At 51.2% G+C, this 15504-nt stretch overlaps 2 protein-coding genes across 2 annotated transcripts; both read left to right on the top strand.

The window, feature by feature from the left end:
• Positions 1-8599: 8599 nt before the first annotated feature.
• On the top strand, positions 8600-10370 carry LOC308358362 (interferon lambda-4-like; the record flags this gene model as incomplete). Its single annotated transcript, XM_080828546.1, has 6 exons — positions 8600-8627; positions 8875-9050; positions 9497-9568; positions 9655-9922; positions 10034-10152; positions 10272-10370. 6 exons carry the CDS (start codon positions 8600-8602, stop codon positions 10368-10370), a joined length of 762 nt encoding a protein of 253 aa, XP_080684672.1.
• A 247-nt stretch (positions 10371-10617) lies between these two features.
• Positions 10618-14709, top strand: LOC308358361 (interferon lambda-3-like; the record flags this gene model as incomplete). Its single annotated transcript, XM_080828545.1, has 6 exons — positions 10618-10636; positions 13387-13562; positions 13854-13931; positions 14195-14338; positions 14441-14524; positions 14611-14709. The coding sequence occupies 6 exons, from the start codon at positions 10618-10620 to the stop codon at positions 14707-14709; spliced, it is 600 nt and encodes a 199-aa protein (XP_080684671.1).
• Between the last annotated feature and the right edge of the window lie 795 nt (positions 14710-15504).

The following is a 15504-nucleotide window of genomic DNA, read 5'->3' as shown; positions in this document are numbered from 1 at the left end:
ATTCCATGTGCTATCTCCCTCCTCTTTATACACACCCTCTTTTTTCTTTCTTTCTAGAAATCATTTCTCCTAAACTGAAACCAGGCTGTATATGGTTTGGTAGCCTGTTTTTTTTTTTTTTTTTTTTTAATGTCTTACCTTTATCTCTCATTTGCATTTCTCCACATCTTTAATGCTACTGTACCAGTTAGGGCCCCAGCAGGAAACAGATGGCACAATCAATTTAGGGTAATTTGAGGTGGGTTTAATACCAGGAGAATTTACAAAGGGTTTGGGTGGTAAAGGTAAAGGACCAGGGGCAGTGCAAGGCCTTGGGGCCCTGGATGGGGGAAGGTCTGTCCTCCTTAGGCCCAGGGGAAGGGGAAAGCGGAGGGAGTGGTTGTTTGACCTGGGAAGGAGAATCTTTTTTGCAGGATGGACAAGTACACATATTGTCATGACCCTGCAGGGAGGAAAGCCGGGAATTAAATATATTCTCACGTCTCAGAGAATAAATACTCTCCTTTCCTCTCCCTGGGCCTTCTGTGAGGCCTCCAGTTGGCTGCACCCCCATGGAGGCCAAAGGCCAGCCTCCTGAGATCCAGAATGGGGCGACGATTAGGGGGAGCAGTCAGTGGGAAGAGTGGGACTGGAGGGGCAGTGGGAAACATCCCACATATTACACTATTAAGGCTTTTGTTCTAATGGGATCATTTAGAAACAAATCCCCTCTTGGTAGGCATTGAGGTTATTTCCAGGTTCTGTTAAAGCCATGGTTCTCAAGGCTGGTGGAGAGGGAGGTAGCAATTTTTTCATTCTCTTAACTGCTGAAGTTTTTAAGTTGAATAAAATTTACCTGCTCAATTTTTTTCTTTTGTGGGGTGTGCTTTCGTTGTATCGAAAGTCATACCATTTACAACTTGTTTGCACTTGTCTGTTTGACTTGTGTTTTATTTACATTGATTGGCATAACCAGACATTGAAAGTCATACCAAATTCAAAGTCCCCTAGCTTTCCTCTGTGCTGTATTCTAGTAGTTTATAGTTTGCACTTTATATATTGAGATCTATGATCCACGGTGAATTACATGTGGAATTATTACACAAACGAGGGGCTCAGGTCATGATCCCAGGGTCCTGGGATAGACCCCTTGAATTGGGCTCCCTGCTCAGCAGGAAGTCTGCTTCTCCCTCTATCTCTACCCCTCCCCCCCACTTGTGTGTGTGCTCTCTCTCTCAAATAAAATAAAATAAAATAAAATAGAGTTGGTTACTTAACTGTCTAAGCCACGTGGACACCCCTGTTCATTGTTTTTTTTTTCTTTTTTTAAAGATTCGTTTATTTAAGAGAGAGAGAAAGTTTGGGGAGGAGCAGAGGGAGAGAGTCCTCAAGCAGCCTCCTGGCTGAACACGGGAGCCCAACCAGGACGCTGAGATCATGACTTGAGCTGAAACCAAGAGCTAGATGCTCTTAGATTGGGCCATCCAGGCGCCCCTGTTCATTGCTTTTATGCAGGAAAACCACAGACTTTTGTATGTTAACCTTGTGTCCTGCAACCTCATTATAATCATGTATTGGTTCAGAAATGTGTTTTATTTTTAAAGATTTTATTTTATTTTATTCTGACAGAGAGAGAGAGAGAGAGAGAGAGATATCACAAGTAGGCAGAGAGGCAGGCAGAGAGAGAGGGGGAAGCAGGCTCCCCGCCGAACAGAGAGCCCCAGGACCCTGAGATCATGACCTGAGCCAAAGGCAGAGGCTTAACACACTGAGCCACCCAGGTACCCCCAGAAATGTGTTTTTAATGCACAATATAACATACACATGGCTATGCAGAAAACTCATTATATTGAAACCCAGTTGCCAAACATAAAAGCAAGTTTGTAATAAGTAATGTACATGACTCGTTATCAATGCATTAAGTAACAAGATACTGCAATGGGGTTTAACAACCACTATCCTTTTGAGGTGGTAATGAGAGTAAATGATATGTCAAGACACGTGTCACATCTGTAGCGGACTGTGAAAATACCTGATTTCTTTCAGCAACAAAGTCACAGTTTCTGCTATTACCATTGTGGTTTGTTGCTTACATTTGTAATGGAAAGACATGGTAGCTTTCAGTTAGAGAGCAGTGAAAACAAAAACGCATCTTTTTCTCTTGCAAGTTCAGCCTCCCCTGAGTCCTACTGTGGGGGTGATCTGCGGACCCCAGGTTAAGCTAGACCTGCAGCAGTTAAATAGAATGAAACAGATCTATATGTATTGACACAGAAGAATCTTCACGACATCCTATAGAGTGAAACAAAGTTATACGGCCGAACAGTACCCCTGCGGGGCACTACCTTTGTTCAGAAGAACTCACACGTGCAAACGCAGTTCAGTGGAGAAAAATAGCCTTTTCCACCGACGATGCTAGAGCAGTTGGACATGCACGAGCCAAACAGTGAACCTTGATCTAAACTTCACACCTAAAATAAAAGGAACTCAAAATGGACAACAGACTTAAATGTAAAATACGAAGCTAGAAGACTTTTAGGGGGGAAAATCACCAAGAACACCTTTGGGATCTAAAGCTTGGCGAAGTTTTTAGGCTTGACACCAAAGGCTCGATCTGTAAGAGGACAATTGATGACCTGGACACGACTGAAAGATTTTCCTCTGCAAGAGACCATGTTAAGTGGACAGAAAGTCGAGCTAAAGACTGGGAAGAAATATTTGCAAATCACCTATCGGATCGAGGACTAGTACCTAGAGTATACAAAGAACTCTGAAAACTCAACAGTAAAAACTTAAACAGTCCAGGGGTACCTGGCTGCCTCAGTGGGAGGAGTGTGCAAGTCTTCATTTTGGGGTCCTGAGTTCAAGGCCTATGTTGGGAGTAGAGATTACTTAAATAAATAAAACTTTAAAAAAGAGTTAACAGTCCAAATGGGAAATGGTCAAAAGAGACATTTCACCAAAGAAGATACACAGATGGGAAATAAGCACACGAAAAGACCTTCTACGCCATTAGCCATTAGACAGAGGCAAATTAAAACCACAGTGAAAGAAAAAAAAAAAAACACAGTGAGATCTTATTACACAGCTATCAGTATGGCTAAACCAAAAAATAATGACAACATCAAATGCTGGTGAGGATGTAGGAGAAAGTGATCACCCACCATTGGTGTGAATGTAGAATGTAGAATGTAGAATGTAGAAATGGTACAGCCACACTGGAAAAAAGGGTTTTTCTTAAAAAAGTTTTTCTTAAAAAACTCAACATGCAACCACCACATGACCTAGCAGTTGTGTTCCTGGGCATTTATCCCAGAGAAATGGAGACTTATGTTCCCTTAACATCTCCCATGTGAATGTTTATAGCAGTTTTATTTGTAATAGTCAAAAACCGGAAACAATCCTGATGTCCTTTAACAGGTGATAGTTAAATAAACTGTAGTGTATACAGACCATGGAATACCATTCAGCAATAAAAAGAAACACACTCGGGACGCCTGGGTGGCACAATCCGTTAAGTGGTTACCTTCGGTTCAGGTCATGATCCCAGGGTCCTGGGATCAAGTCCCGCATTGGGCTCCTTGCTCAGCGGTAAGCCTGCTTCTCTCTGACTCTGCCTGCTTGTGTTTTCTCTCTCTCTCTCTCTCTCTAACAAATAAATAAATGAAAAATTTTTAAGATTTTATTTATTTATTTATTTGACAGAGATATCACAAGTAAGCATAGAGTCAGGCGGGGGTGGGGGGAAAGCAGACTCCCCGCTGAGCAGAGAGTCCGATTCGGGGCTCCATCCCAGAACCCTGAGATCATGACCTGAATCGAAGGCAGAGGCTTTAACCCACTGAGCCACCCAGGTGCCCCAATAAATAAAATCTTTTAAAAAAGAAAAAGGAACACACTCTTTTCTTCCCCCAACTTATTTATTTTTTATTTCTTTTAAAAGGAACACACTCTTGATACACAACTGTCTGTGTAAAGGTCCAGGGAATGATACCGGGTGCAGGGAGCCCATCACCAAAAGTTACACACCATAGGATTCCATTTATATAACACTCTTGACATGACAGAAGGACACAGGGGTGCCTGGGTGGCTCAGTCGGTTAAGCATCTGCCTTGGGCTCGGGTCATGATCCCGGGGTCCTGGGATCAAGCCCCGTGTGGGCTCCCTGCCCTGGGGGGAGCCTGCTTCTCTCTCTCCCTCTGCCTCTCCCCCACCTCTCTCTCTCTCTCTCTCTCTCTGTAAATCTAAAATTAGGTCAAAATAAAGAAGCTTAATCAACACAATTATGCACAAATATGTATTGTCTCGGGAGCTGTATGATGTATCTCAAAATGTATAAAAAAGGTTTTCAAACATATATATCCTTAGTTGATTAATAGGGGCATATCTTTGGGGAGGGCATGGGAACTGGGGAGATGATCCTTGGAATACTTAAACTCATCAATAATATTTTAATTCCTAGGGCGGCTGGCTCAGTCTGTGGAGCTTTCTGACTCTTTCTGACTCTTGTGGGTTTGAGCATCACGTTGGGTGGAGAGATTACTTTAAAATAAAATCATTAAAAAATAATATTTTATTTCCTTACAAGGAGAGGGGAATTCTACTTGAGTAATTAAAAATTTAAACCAACTCAGAGCGTCTGGCTAGCTCAGTCGGTGGAGCATGCAACTTTTGATCTCCAGGTCATGAGTTCAGGCCCCATATTGGGTGTAGAGATCGCTTGAAAATAAAATCCTAAAAAAAAAAAAAAAAAATTAAAACCAGCTCATTGGTTATGGGGGAAATGCTAACTCATTGATTCCTTAATTCCTGGTAGGATGAAAACAATTTGAGAGCTTTTTAAGAGGTAGAACCTGTTGATTTGACCTCTAGACCTGCTGATATGGCCGAGTAAAATGCTGAATTTGCCCTCTGCTGAAAATCTCTATTTACCAGATCTTTTTTCCAGCCTGTACTGGGCCCACAGACACTGCATCTATGAGTCTCCCCTGCCCTCTGGCTTATGGTTGGGTTCAGCCAACAGGACGTGCTGGCAGGAGATTGAAAGGAGGAGGTGAGCCAAGCTGGGGTACTTATCCTCTGTCCTCCTGATGCCCTCCCTGCAGGGCTGAGGTCTGACAGTGGCTGTATTTCTGTTCTTCTACCTACAGCCTCGCTATGACGACCCCAGCTCTCCACGTTACTAGCCACTGGATGCAACGCCATCCCACGCTGCCTCCCTTAACCCGCCCACTTTGGCCCAGATTACACATTTGGGTAGGTCACCTGCTTCCTGTATATTTCCATTTTTTTCCTGAGTTTTTTTGCCCTGGGACTTTTATTGCGATAATTGTAGCTCTGCATGCTGTTGTCAGTAATAATACAGAGAGGGGCGCCTGGTGGCTCAGTCAATTAAGTGTCTGCCTTCAGCTCAGGTCATGATCCCAGGGTCCTGGGATCGAGTCCAGCAATGGGCTTCCTGCTCAGCGGGGAGCCTGCTTCTCCCTCTGCCTCTGTCTCTCCTCCCTGCTTGTGTGCACACTCTCTCTCTCTCTTTCTCTCTCAAGTAAATAAATAAATAAAATCTTAAAAAAAAAAACCAAAACAACCCTTTCTATTAGGTTGGTATTCATCTTAGTCCACTAGGCTGCTTTAACCAAATACCACAGAGTAGGGGGTTCATGAACGACAGAATTTATTTCTCACAGTGCTGGAGGCTGGGAAGTCCAAGATCAAGTGCCTGCACGGCCACATGCGGACCCTCTTCCAGGAGGCAAAGTTCTCACGGGGTGGAAGGGAGCTTGGGAGCTCTGTGGGATCGCTTTCATAACCCGGTTCATGACTTCCTCACCTCTCAAAGGGGCCACCAACCAGTACCATCATCTTTGTTGATTAGGATTTTGACATCTACATTTTAAGGGGACAAATATTCAACAGTATTAAATGTACTTTTTACCGTACATCATTCGAGCTCAATAGCCCGTGTTGCGGGGCTCAGAGCTGACTTACTGATTGTCAAGAAATGGCATTTGCTACATCTCCGTGTGCGATCCCACAGCGCTCCACTCTTCCTGCCGTCACCAACTTTACTTGTAGTTCTTCAGCCTTTGAAGACATGTGCTGGCCTTTTAGCCCCAAAGTGTATGTCAGTTACGAACACCTTTGGTGGCCAGTAACCAAAACCCCAACTCAAGCTGATTGGAGCACTGGACAATTTATAGACTCATAGAACCGGAACTCCAGAGTTCAGGTGATGTTTGATCCTGGAGGACATCACGAGCCTCCCAGTTTTGTTTTGTTTTCTCTTTTGGGTCTCCCTTTCACAGGTGGGAAGGCTGTTTACCCTTACAAACTTCTAGAGGAGTGCCAGCAGCTGGCCTGGCTTTACACTTCTTCAGTGGGTAGAAGACAGCTTCTTTCCCCAAGATGTCCGAGACTGAGATTTATTCTGATTGGACTGGCTTAGGTCACATGTCCATAACCAACCCAATCCCTGGAGCCAGGGAGACAACTGAGGCAAATGGCGGCAGCCAGGTCACATTCTCCATCCCAGAGATGGGGGGAGGGAGGGAGGGAAGCACATCCTCTTCCCAAAACCATCTGACTCTCCAACTGAAATGGGGAATGCCAGGATGGGTGCAGGAGAAGTAATGGAAGCTTGGAAACTATGCTGCATGGGCTCCTCAAGGGGTCCTTTCAAGAATTTTCCTCATGATTTTTTTGGAGTCCTTACATTTTAACCATTTTGATGTTTCTTTTTTCTTTTTCATCTTTTCCTTTTTTTTTTTCCACTTTTGGATTAGTGTATTTCACTGCTTCTGTCAAAGTGCAGAATTTTTTTAAAAAATCAGGAAGATCTAAGACCTTGTTTCCTTTCTCCCACCCTCTTCTCCAAAAAACAAACAAACAAACAACAAAAACAAAACAAAACAAAAAACCCCATGATTTTCTTGCCGTATTTTCCTCTCTGCAAATGCAAACCAGGACTCGATGCAGGAGGGCTCAGCGGAATTGGTCACGTCGCCACTTCTTCCATTTCTTTCAAACCCCAAGGGCACAGGCTCAGGACACAAGGCGTGGGTGGTGGGTAAAAGGCAAAATTCGAGCAGCTAGAGAGGGCTGACCAGCGTGGGGTCATGGGCGAGCTGGGGCCAAGGGGGCCAGTTCTCCATCCCCTCAGGTATGGTGGGGACCGGCAGGGCACAGGCCAAGGTGGGGGAGGGGGGCTCCCTCAGAAAGCATAGACTCTTACCCTCTCAGGGTGGCCCGCTGCAGGCTGCCACCTGGGCGGTCCTCAGGTGGGCGGGCAAACGCGCACACCATAGCCCAATGTCAGCCCATTTTGGATGTTTCTTAAAACTTCTATGCCTTTGGGGGGCCTGGGTGGCTCAGTCAGTTAAGCGTCTGCACCTTGATTTCTGCTCAGGTTACCATCTCAGGGTCATGAGACCAAGCCCAAGTTGGGCTCTGCACTCAGCCCCAAATCTGCTTGCTATCCTCTCCCTCTCCTCCTCTCCCCCTCTGCACTCCCCCCACAGTGTTGGTGCTCTCTTTCTCTCTTAAAAAAAAAAAAAAGGCAAAACAAAAACCTCTATGCCTTTGAAGAAGAAGACTTCCGCTGAAAAAACAAAGTAATTTTCTCATGATGCTGAGAAAGAACTGCATCTGAAAAAGTCACGACTTGCCTGTAATTATCAGCATTCATTAATGAATTTAATTATAATGAGTTAGACGGGGTCTCATGGTTGAACTTGCTGAAAATATACCTAAACTATTCTGTAGATGGGCAGATCAGTCTCTATAGATGAAGGGAGGTAGAACACCACTGACAGTAACACGGGGTGGGGGGGGTGTCCCAAAGCCACATCTAGGAGCTGTGTGAGCTCGGGCAGGACCCGTAGCCTCTCTGTATCTCAGTTTCCTCATTGTCAAAATGTCAGCTAACAAGAGGACCTATGTGGAAACGCTGCTGAGGAGAGTAAAGCAGTAAGTACAAGAGTAGAGCTCCAAGTGGGGTCTGGCAGATGGGAAGGGCTCAGTACAATTCAGCTAATGATGACTATTAACCCTGATTGAAAAACTCATGTCTGACCCTCTGCTCTTCAACAGCAAACTCACATTTTAAAATCGGCACAGGAATGCCTATCATTTAATAGCCGACTCCGGAAGGAATGAGGGAAAGCCAGAGAGAACACAGAGGGGGAGTTTTCAGAGTGAGAGAGAAAGATACACCGAGAAAGACAGGAATTGAAGCACAAGAAGCGCCTGCCTGTGGGGCACTAGACGCCCACAGTGTGAACTCCCGCCGAAGGCAGGCACTTGAGTGGGGACGCCTGCCGCTCCTGTCGTTGGGAAGGGGAGAAGTGGTCTGTTTTCAGGTCATTCCTAGAGTGCAGAAGAAAGACCACGGCAGGCGGAAAAGACAAACCGCTGTCCAGAAGACAGACAGGAGCAGTTGGCTCAGGATAAAGGGTTGGGGCAGAGCCAGGGCTGGCACGGTACCCCGCGTGGGTAAAGTCCTCGCCCCATGGCAGGCATCCCACCCGGCCTGCCGCCAGCGCTGACGTTCCGAAAGCTTAGCGGGATGGCGAGGGAAAGCCCGATGGCTCACCGGGTCTCCGCAGCACACATAAAGCCGCCATGGAGGGCGCAGGCACCGCTGTCGGAGGTGGGCACCACGCCGGGGCCAGGGGAAGGCCCGTCCCGCTGCCGCACCAGCGAGGCACCGAGGGCACTCCGCAGGGGAGCGGCGAGCGCAGACAGGCCGACGCAGAGAGGGGGTCTCCGGGCTCCTGGTCTCTCCCGCCACCGCCACCGCGTGTGCTCGGCGCCCGCGCTCTGAGCATCAGTCGGTGGGCGAGGCCCAGCAGAGGCAGGGGCCGGGCGTCTCGCCTGCCGTCCCTCGCTTTCTGCAGGAGCAGAGATGGGGCCGACGGGCGCAGCCGCGCTGGCCGTGGCGCTGTGGGTCTTGGTGACCGCGATCGAGGCGGCGGACCCCGGCGTGGCGACGCCCCGGCGCTGCCTCCTGTCCCACTACCGCTCGCTGGACCCCAGGGCGCTGGCGGCCGTCAAGGCGCTGAGGGACCGCTACGTGAGTGATGCCCAGACGTCCCCACCCGGTCCCCCGAGCCCGAGGGCCCGCCGGGTCGCAGCCGCTGGTCCCGGTGTGCGACGGCCCTGGCGCCCTAGCGCCCCGCAGGGCGGCTCGGATCTCGGGGCAGCATTCTGAGCAGCAGATGCAGCGGGCCGCCGCGGGGAGCAGGCGGGAGCACCGACCCCGCGTCTGGGCCAGTGCCCCGAGGGCGCCCCCTGCAGGCGGGCTGGGCTCCACGTCGGGCCAAGTGGCGGGCTGCGCGAGGCCAAGCGTCGCGGGGTGCTTTCAGCCAGCGTTCGCGCCTTGTGAGAGCGGCGCGGTTCCGTGCACAATCCGCACAACCGTCGGAGCCAGGCGCGTTCCACGTGCAGGAATCCCCGCCGTCGCAGCGCTTCGGGGGCCTGGCGAGGAGGCCCAGCCTCACGCCGGCCCTTGTCCCGCAGGAGGAGGAGACGCTGAGCTGGAGACCGCGCAACTGCTCGTTCCGCCCAAGGAGGGATCGTCCGCGGCCCTGGGTGAGGAGGGCGAGCCGTCGCGGGGGATGGGGGACGGCGCGGGCCGGGGGCGCGGCCGCGCTAACTGGCGTCCGCTCCCCTCGCAGTCGTGCGCGCGCCTCCGCGTGGTGGTCCGGGACCTGGCGGACGCCCAGGCCGTGCTGAGCAGCCTGCCGAGCCCTGATCGGTTCCCCGGCACCGGCCCGACCCTGGAGCTGCTGGCGGCCGCGCGACGGGACGTGGGGGCCTGCGTGAGTGCCGCCCGCGCCACCCCCCACCCCGACCCCTCGGGCCCTCCCAGCTCGCTCTTTGCCCCCGGCCTCCAGCCCAGGCCCACCCGCTTGGCCGGCCTGTTCCGCAGCCACGATTCGCGTGGTGTCGGTGTCCCCCGGTCCGGGCTTTGGTCTATGGCTGGGAGGGTCGCGGGCTAGTGGCCGGGATGCTCGCTTCTTCGCCGTCTCCATGGCCCTCGTGTCCCCCCTGCAGCTCGAGCTGGTCCGGCCGGGCTCGTGGAGGAAGTCCCTGCGGCCACCGAGGAGGCGTCCCCCAACACGGAGAGCTGTGAGCGGCGCAGGCGGTGGGGCGGTGAGACCGCAGGGAGGCCGGTGGGAGGTGGAGGCGGGCTGGGAGCTCCGACTCTGAGCGGTGAGGGGACTTTGGAGGGGACTTTGCCCGAAAGGGAATTCCTGGTTCAGCCCGGCTCCGCCTCCTTCCCGGGTTCCAGGACTCGCCTCGGTGCCACGAAGCCAACGTCATCTTCAACCTTCTGCGCCTGCTCACGTGGGACCTGAAGCTGGTGGCGAACTCGGGGCCTTGTCTCTGATCCCCGCGGCGGCTCTACCTGGGACCCGCAGCTCTGCAGGCGGGCGGCTGCGGGGGGCTGCCTTCTGCGGGCCCCCTGGAGCAGGCGGGTGTCTCAGCTAGTGGGCACTGAGGCTCGGAAGACTCAGCGTGCTTTGGCCGGACCTCGACCCACCTTGCCCTGAGGGCCAGAGGGGCGGCTGTTTTTCCCAAGACTTGACCGAGTTCCCCCGGGGTGCAGCGATATTTCCGCGGGACGAGTTGTCACCATGATCCTCCAGGCGCCTGGTATGGCTGGAAGAGACGATTGATCGTGAAGTCTGCCTTGGTCGCTGATCCCCCACCCCACCACGTACCAGCGACCAGTTTCTCCTTCCGTGGTTACCAGAACCCCAGAGGTCCTCTTCCAGGACAGGTCCCACCCCCGATTTGAATCTTCGGCTCCCACTTTGAGATTGTATTAATCTGTGACTCTTGAATCTCCCCAGTGGGGAGGCCCCATACATTGGTAGGGAAAGGTCCTAAAGTTCTTAAGTTATTGTAGTTTTTGGATTCTGTTACTTATGGGTGTTTTGTATTTGCAAAATTCCTGTGTTTATGTGCCATTCTGTCTGCTGGTGTTAATGTATTGCCAGTTATTAAACATTATTGCATTTTTGTTGGTTGTTTCCCCTGTGACCATTTTGGGGTGTACTGTTCAGTAAAAATGCTGAGCCAGGGAGATCAGGTAACTTGAATTTCAATTCTGACCTTGCCATTTAATTATGGAGTAACTCCGGGCAAATTCCTTCTCTCTGAGCCTTGGTTTTCTCATCTATACAATGACATTATTATACTGTCCTTGCAAGTGAGTAATGTACATTGAAATAGTATTTATAAAGCTTCCAGGTGAGGTCACAGTGTGGTCTTAATAAGTGGTCTCCATTAAAGAACCACATACACATAAGTGCACAAACAATTGTACTTTTTTTTTTTTTTTAACTTGTCCAGATTTGTGGGCTGGCTATCTTTGTTGCTAACTGCATGCCTCATTCTCAAGGTCACACGGCTATGAGGGTCAGAGCCAGGTCTGAACCCCAGACCCTTTAGTTCCAGGGTCTGGAAGTGCTCTTAACCACCCCACTGAACTGCCTTTGTAAGAAAAACAAGTATGAAGTTTAGGAATTTTGAGATAAAATGTCAGTTTTCTGAATTCACGGTTGAGATGCAATGTCTTCTCCCCTGATGGAAGGCCCCTGCAATTGACAGAAATTAACCAGTGCACTGGAAGGTGAGTTGGGTACATCCCTGCTCTTGGTTTTGAAACATTTTTATATGTCAGAGCTCAACGATTTTTCCCAGCTGAGGACTTCTCTCTACCCTGTCTCTGGAGTTATGAATGAGGGAAAGTCAAATGTCAAAAAGGACTCAACACCTCTCCCCCAAAATTCATCGCCTCCAGGTCCAGAGGATCTAGCAACACAAAGGTCAGAGACTGTAGTGGATACCATCTAGGTGCAAGACAAAATTCATTACCATCCTGTCCTCATCAGTTACTTGCTGTGTGACCTTGGGCAGGTCTCTTAACCTCTCTGAGTCCCTGCAGGTTCCTTCTTACTTACAAAGTAGACAAAGCCCAATATGTTATTGGTGTTAATGTAGGTATTCAATTCTACATTGTGGCAAAACCTCTGTGACCAGGTGAGACATGTAAGTGCCCAACAACGTGGGGGTGTCTCTGTTTTCTTTTTGCACGACTGTTGCCTTTACCCACAAGGCTCCTCCCTCGGATCTTCACATAGCTCCCTTCCCCACTTCCTTTAGGACTTTGCTCGAACGTCATTTTCTCAGGTCACCTCATGAATACAAACTCCCTCCTGCTTTCTGCTCTCATCTCTGCATGATGTCTCCCCCCACCCATTTTCTGTTTCCTGACATAATACATACCGTGTGCTCCCCACTCTCCCCCCACCCCGCCCACAACACTGTCTATTACTCCTCTCTAGTAACGAACTCTGTGAAGAATTGTTTTATGTGTATTTCTTTGTTTTCTGTGCTCAATTCCTGGCACTTTGGACAGTGCCTGGGACTGAATAAGTACTCGGTGCATAAATGAAGGCATTTGTCACAACAGAGCTGGTTCCCTTGAAGGTCATGGGCACACCCCAAATCCTTAGCAGAGCGTGATAGTCCTGGGTCCTTCCGTGCCTGGACAAGGAAAGATGTTCGTGGAGGCTCTCCTCCTCCTCCTCCTTTCTCTCTCTGTGAATAGCAGTAGGGGACAGGTGAGGAGATAGCTGGGGTCCTCTCTTAATTCTTGACTGTTTTGTTTTTCTGACTCTCTTCCTGCACTCAGCACCCTTCCCCCACCCCTACACGGCCTCCCTCTTGGAAGTGCCAAGTTCTTTGTGGCACCAGCCCCTAAGGGTGCGTTTTCCCTCCCTTCCCTGCATGAGGGCATCCCACAGAAAGGGAAGTCCCTCTGGGCCCCTCCCATCCCAGGTCTGAATCGAACCCCTGTCTGGCACCGTGAGTCCTCCTGGCAGGGCCGGAGCTTCCCCAGCCCTGACGATTCATCTTCCAAACTCACCTTCACGCAGGTAAACACTGAATCAGAGTTCAGTTTCTCTTTCGCTACCGAGGCTCAGCTGGCTCTGGGCTTTCCCGGGCTGGGGCCTCCCCTGGTGGCAGATGTCAACCTGGGGCTGGTGTTTTCACTTTTCCTACATCAGCTGGAGTTGCCCATCTGTCCTGGTTAAAAGCTGCACCATGGGGCTCAGGCAGGAGTCACACAGACGAAGCTGGAAGTTCAGAGACGCAGACAGGACAGTCTCCAGGGTTCCAGAGGAGGACACTAAAATCAGAGACACCCACCGAGACTGAGTGAGGATCCCAGGCGACAGCCTCGAAGGGAACATCCGGATTCTCCTATTGGCTGAAGGAGACCAGCATCCAGGAATGAAGCTGGGTGAGCCCCCTAGCATGGCCCGTGACCCTCACCTCACCCTCAGCGCCTGATGCTCCCTGACCCCTCTCCTTTCTGTCCTTCCACATCACAGATATGGCCGTGGGCTGCCTGCCGGTGCTGATAGCTATGGTGCTGACCGGGACGGAAGCGGTTCCTGGCCCCAAGCCCCTCGGGGTCTTCCCCGATGCAGGGGGCTGCCACTTGGCCCAGTTCCAGTCTCTGTCCCCGCAAGAGCTGCAGGCCTTCAAGAAGGCCAAGGACACCTTTGTGAGTCTCTCCACTGTCCCGCCTGCTGTGGGCTAACCTCCCCCTCGCCCCCCGCCTCTCTGGGTCACCATGCTGCTCTCCCCCAGAGAAGGACATGCACCCTTCCCTCGCTGGGCTAACCTCCCCCAGGCCCTCGGTGGGCAGACTCAGGGCCTCCCGGTGTCGAGGTGCCTCTACCCTCCTTTTACAAGTTAACTTCGTTTCCTCCTGCTGTTAGCATCATCTGGTCCTACTGGATGTTCTCCCCTCTGTCCCACCTACTGGGGGCTGACCTCTGCCTTTGCTCTCCAGGAAGAGTCCCTCTCCCTGAAGGCTTGGAGCTGCCGCCCCCGCCTCTTCCCCAGGACCTGGGACCTACAGCAGCTGCAGGTAAGGGAGAGTGAGGCCCACCCCTGCCCTCCCCTGCTCCTCCTCTTCTGGCTCCTTAGGCGGCCCCTTCATCTTCTCCTTCCCACGTGTCCCTCTCCCCGTTCTCCCCCACCAGCACCACACACGGCTTCCCCTCCCTGAGCACACTGGCTGTGCCCTCTCACCTGTCCCCTGACTGTCACCTTTGCCGGGCCCTTCCTCAGTCCTCCCCACCTGTCCTCTCTCGTGTGCAACTCTCACCTGTCTCTGTCTCCCATCCTCAGGTGTGGGAGCGCCCCGTGGCCTTGGAGGCCGAGGTGGCCTTGACCCTGAAGGTCCTGGAGACCATGGCTGATGGGTCCCTGGGGAGCATCCTGGACCAGCCCCTTCACACGCTGCGCCACATCCAGTCTGAGCTCCAGGCCTGCGTGAGTGCTCAGGGCACCTGGGTCCTGTCTGCGCTCTGACCGCCTGAACCTCCCCCTCCACCATAGGCCCCCGCCTCACACAGCGCCCTCCTCTGCCCACAGGTGGAAGCTCAGCCCCCGGCAGGGCCCCGGCCCCGAGGCCGCCTCCACCACTGGCTGCACCGGCTCCACGAGGCCCCAAAGAAGGTGGGTGACCAGGGATGGCCAGTGTCTGGGGACAACCGGGAGCCCAGATGATGGACAGCCAGTGACCCAGCCCTTTCTCCCCACAGGAGCCCCTCAGCTGCCTGGAAACCTCTGTCATGTTCAACCTCTTTCGCCTCCTTACCCGGGACCTGAAATGTGTGGCCAGTGGAGACCTATGTGCGTGATCCCCGAGACCCACCCGTACCTGTCCCGACATCCCAGCTAGTACTTATGCAGCAGCCACTTTTCTTAATGTATTGCCACCAAATCATTATTTATTATTTATGTGCAGGGATTCTCAACGTGGACCCAATAAAATGTTTATTTTTCTACTTTGTATAAACGTTTTGCAAATAAAAAAGTGAAAGAAAGAACCCTCTTTGTAGTGTGGGATTGTGGGTTTGTGTGGAATAAGTTTTTAGGTTTTTTTTGTTTTTCTGGGGTTTTGTTGTTGTTGTTGTTTTGGTTGTTTGGGTTGGTTTTTTTTTTTTTTTGCTGCGATAACCAATTATCACAAACTTAGCTCCAAACAAGACAGATCTCATGGTTCTGCAGGTCAGAAATCCTGGTGGGCTTGGTAGTTCCTTTGCTGTGGGTCTCACGAGGCTGAACAAAGTGCTGCTGGCTGGGTTTTTATTGGGGGGGCCCTCTGGGAAGAACCTGTTTCCAAGCTCATTCCAGTCATCTTGCCATTGCAAGACAGAGGTCCCCGTTCCCTTGAGATGTTGTGACAGTCCATCCTTAGCTCTTGGTGGCCTCTTTCTGGTCTAGGTACATGGGACCCTACATCTGGCATCTGGCACCCAACCTCTGGCATCTGACACCTCAGGTCAATGACTATGGTTTTCTGCTTGAGTTCGAGCTGTCCCTTGCTGCTTGCACAGAGATGCCTCCCGAGGGGAAAAGCCATATAAACTTAGATCTCACACAGTGCCTTTAAAGATTGAATCCTTCCAGTTTCTGCCTGGCTCTAGTTTCTC

Source organism: Martes martes (assembly GCF_963455335.1).
Source record: "Martes martes genome assembly, chromosome: 17".
Classification (NCBI taxonomy): Eukaryota; Metazoa; Chordata; class Mammalia; order Carnivora; family Mustelidae; genus Martes; species Martes martes.
The sequence above is the reverse complement of the archived record's forward strand: the minus strand, read 5'-3'. Positions and strand labels throughout refer to the sequence as shown.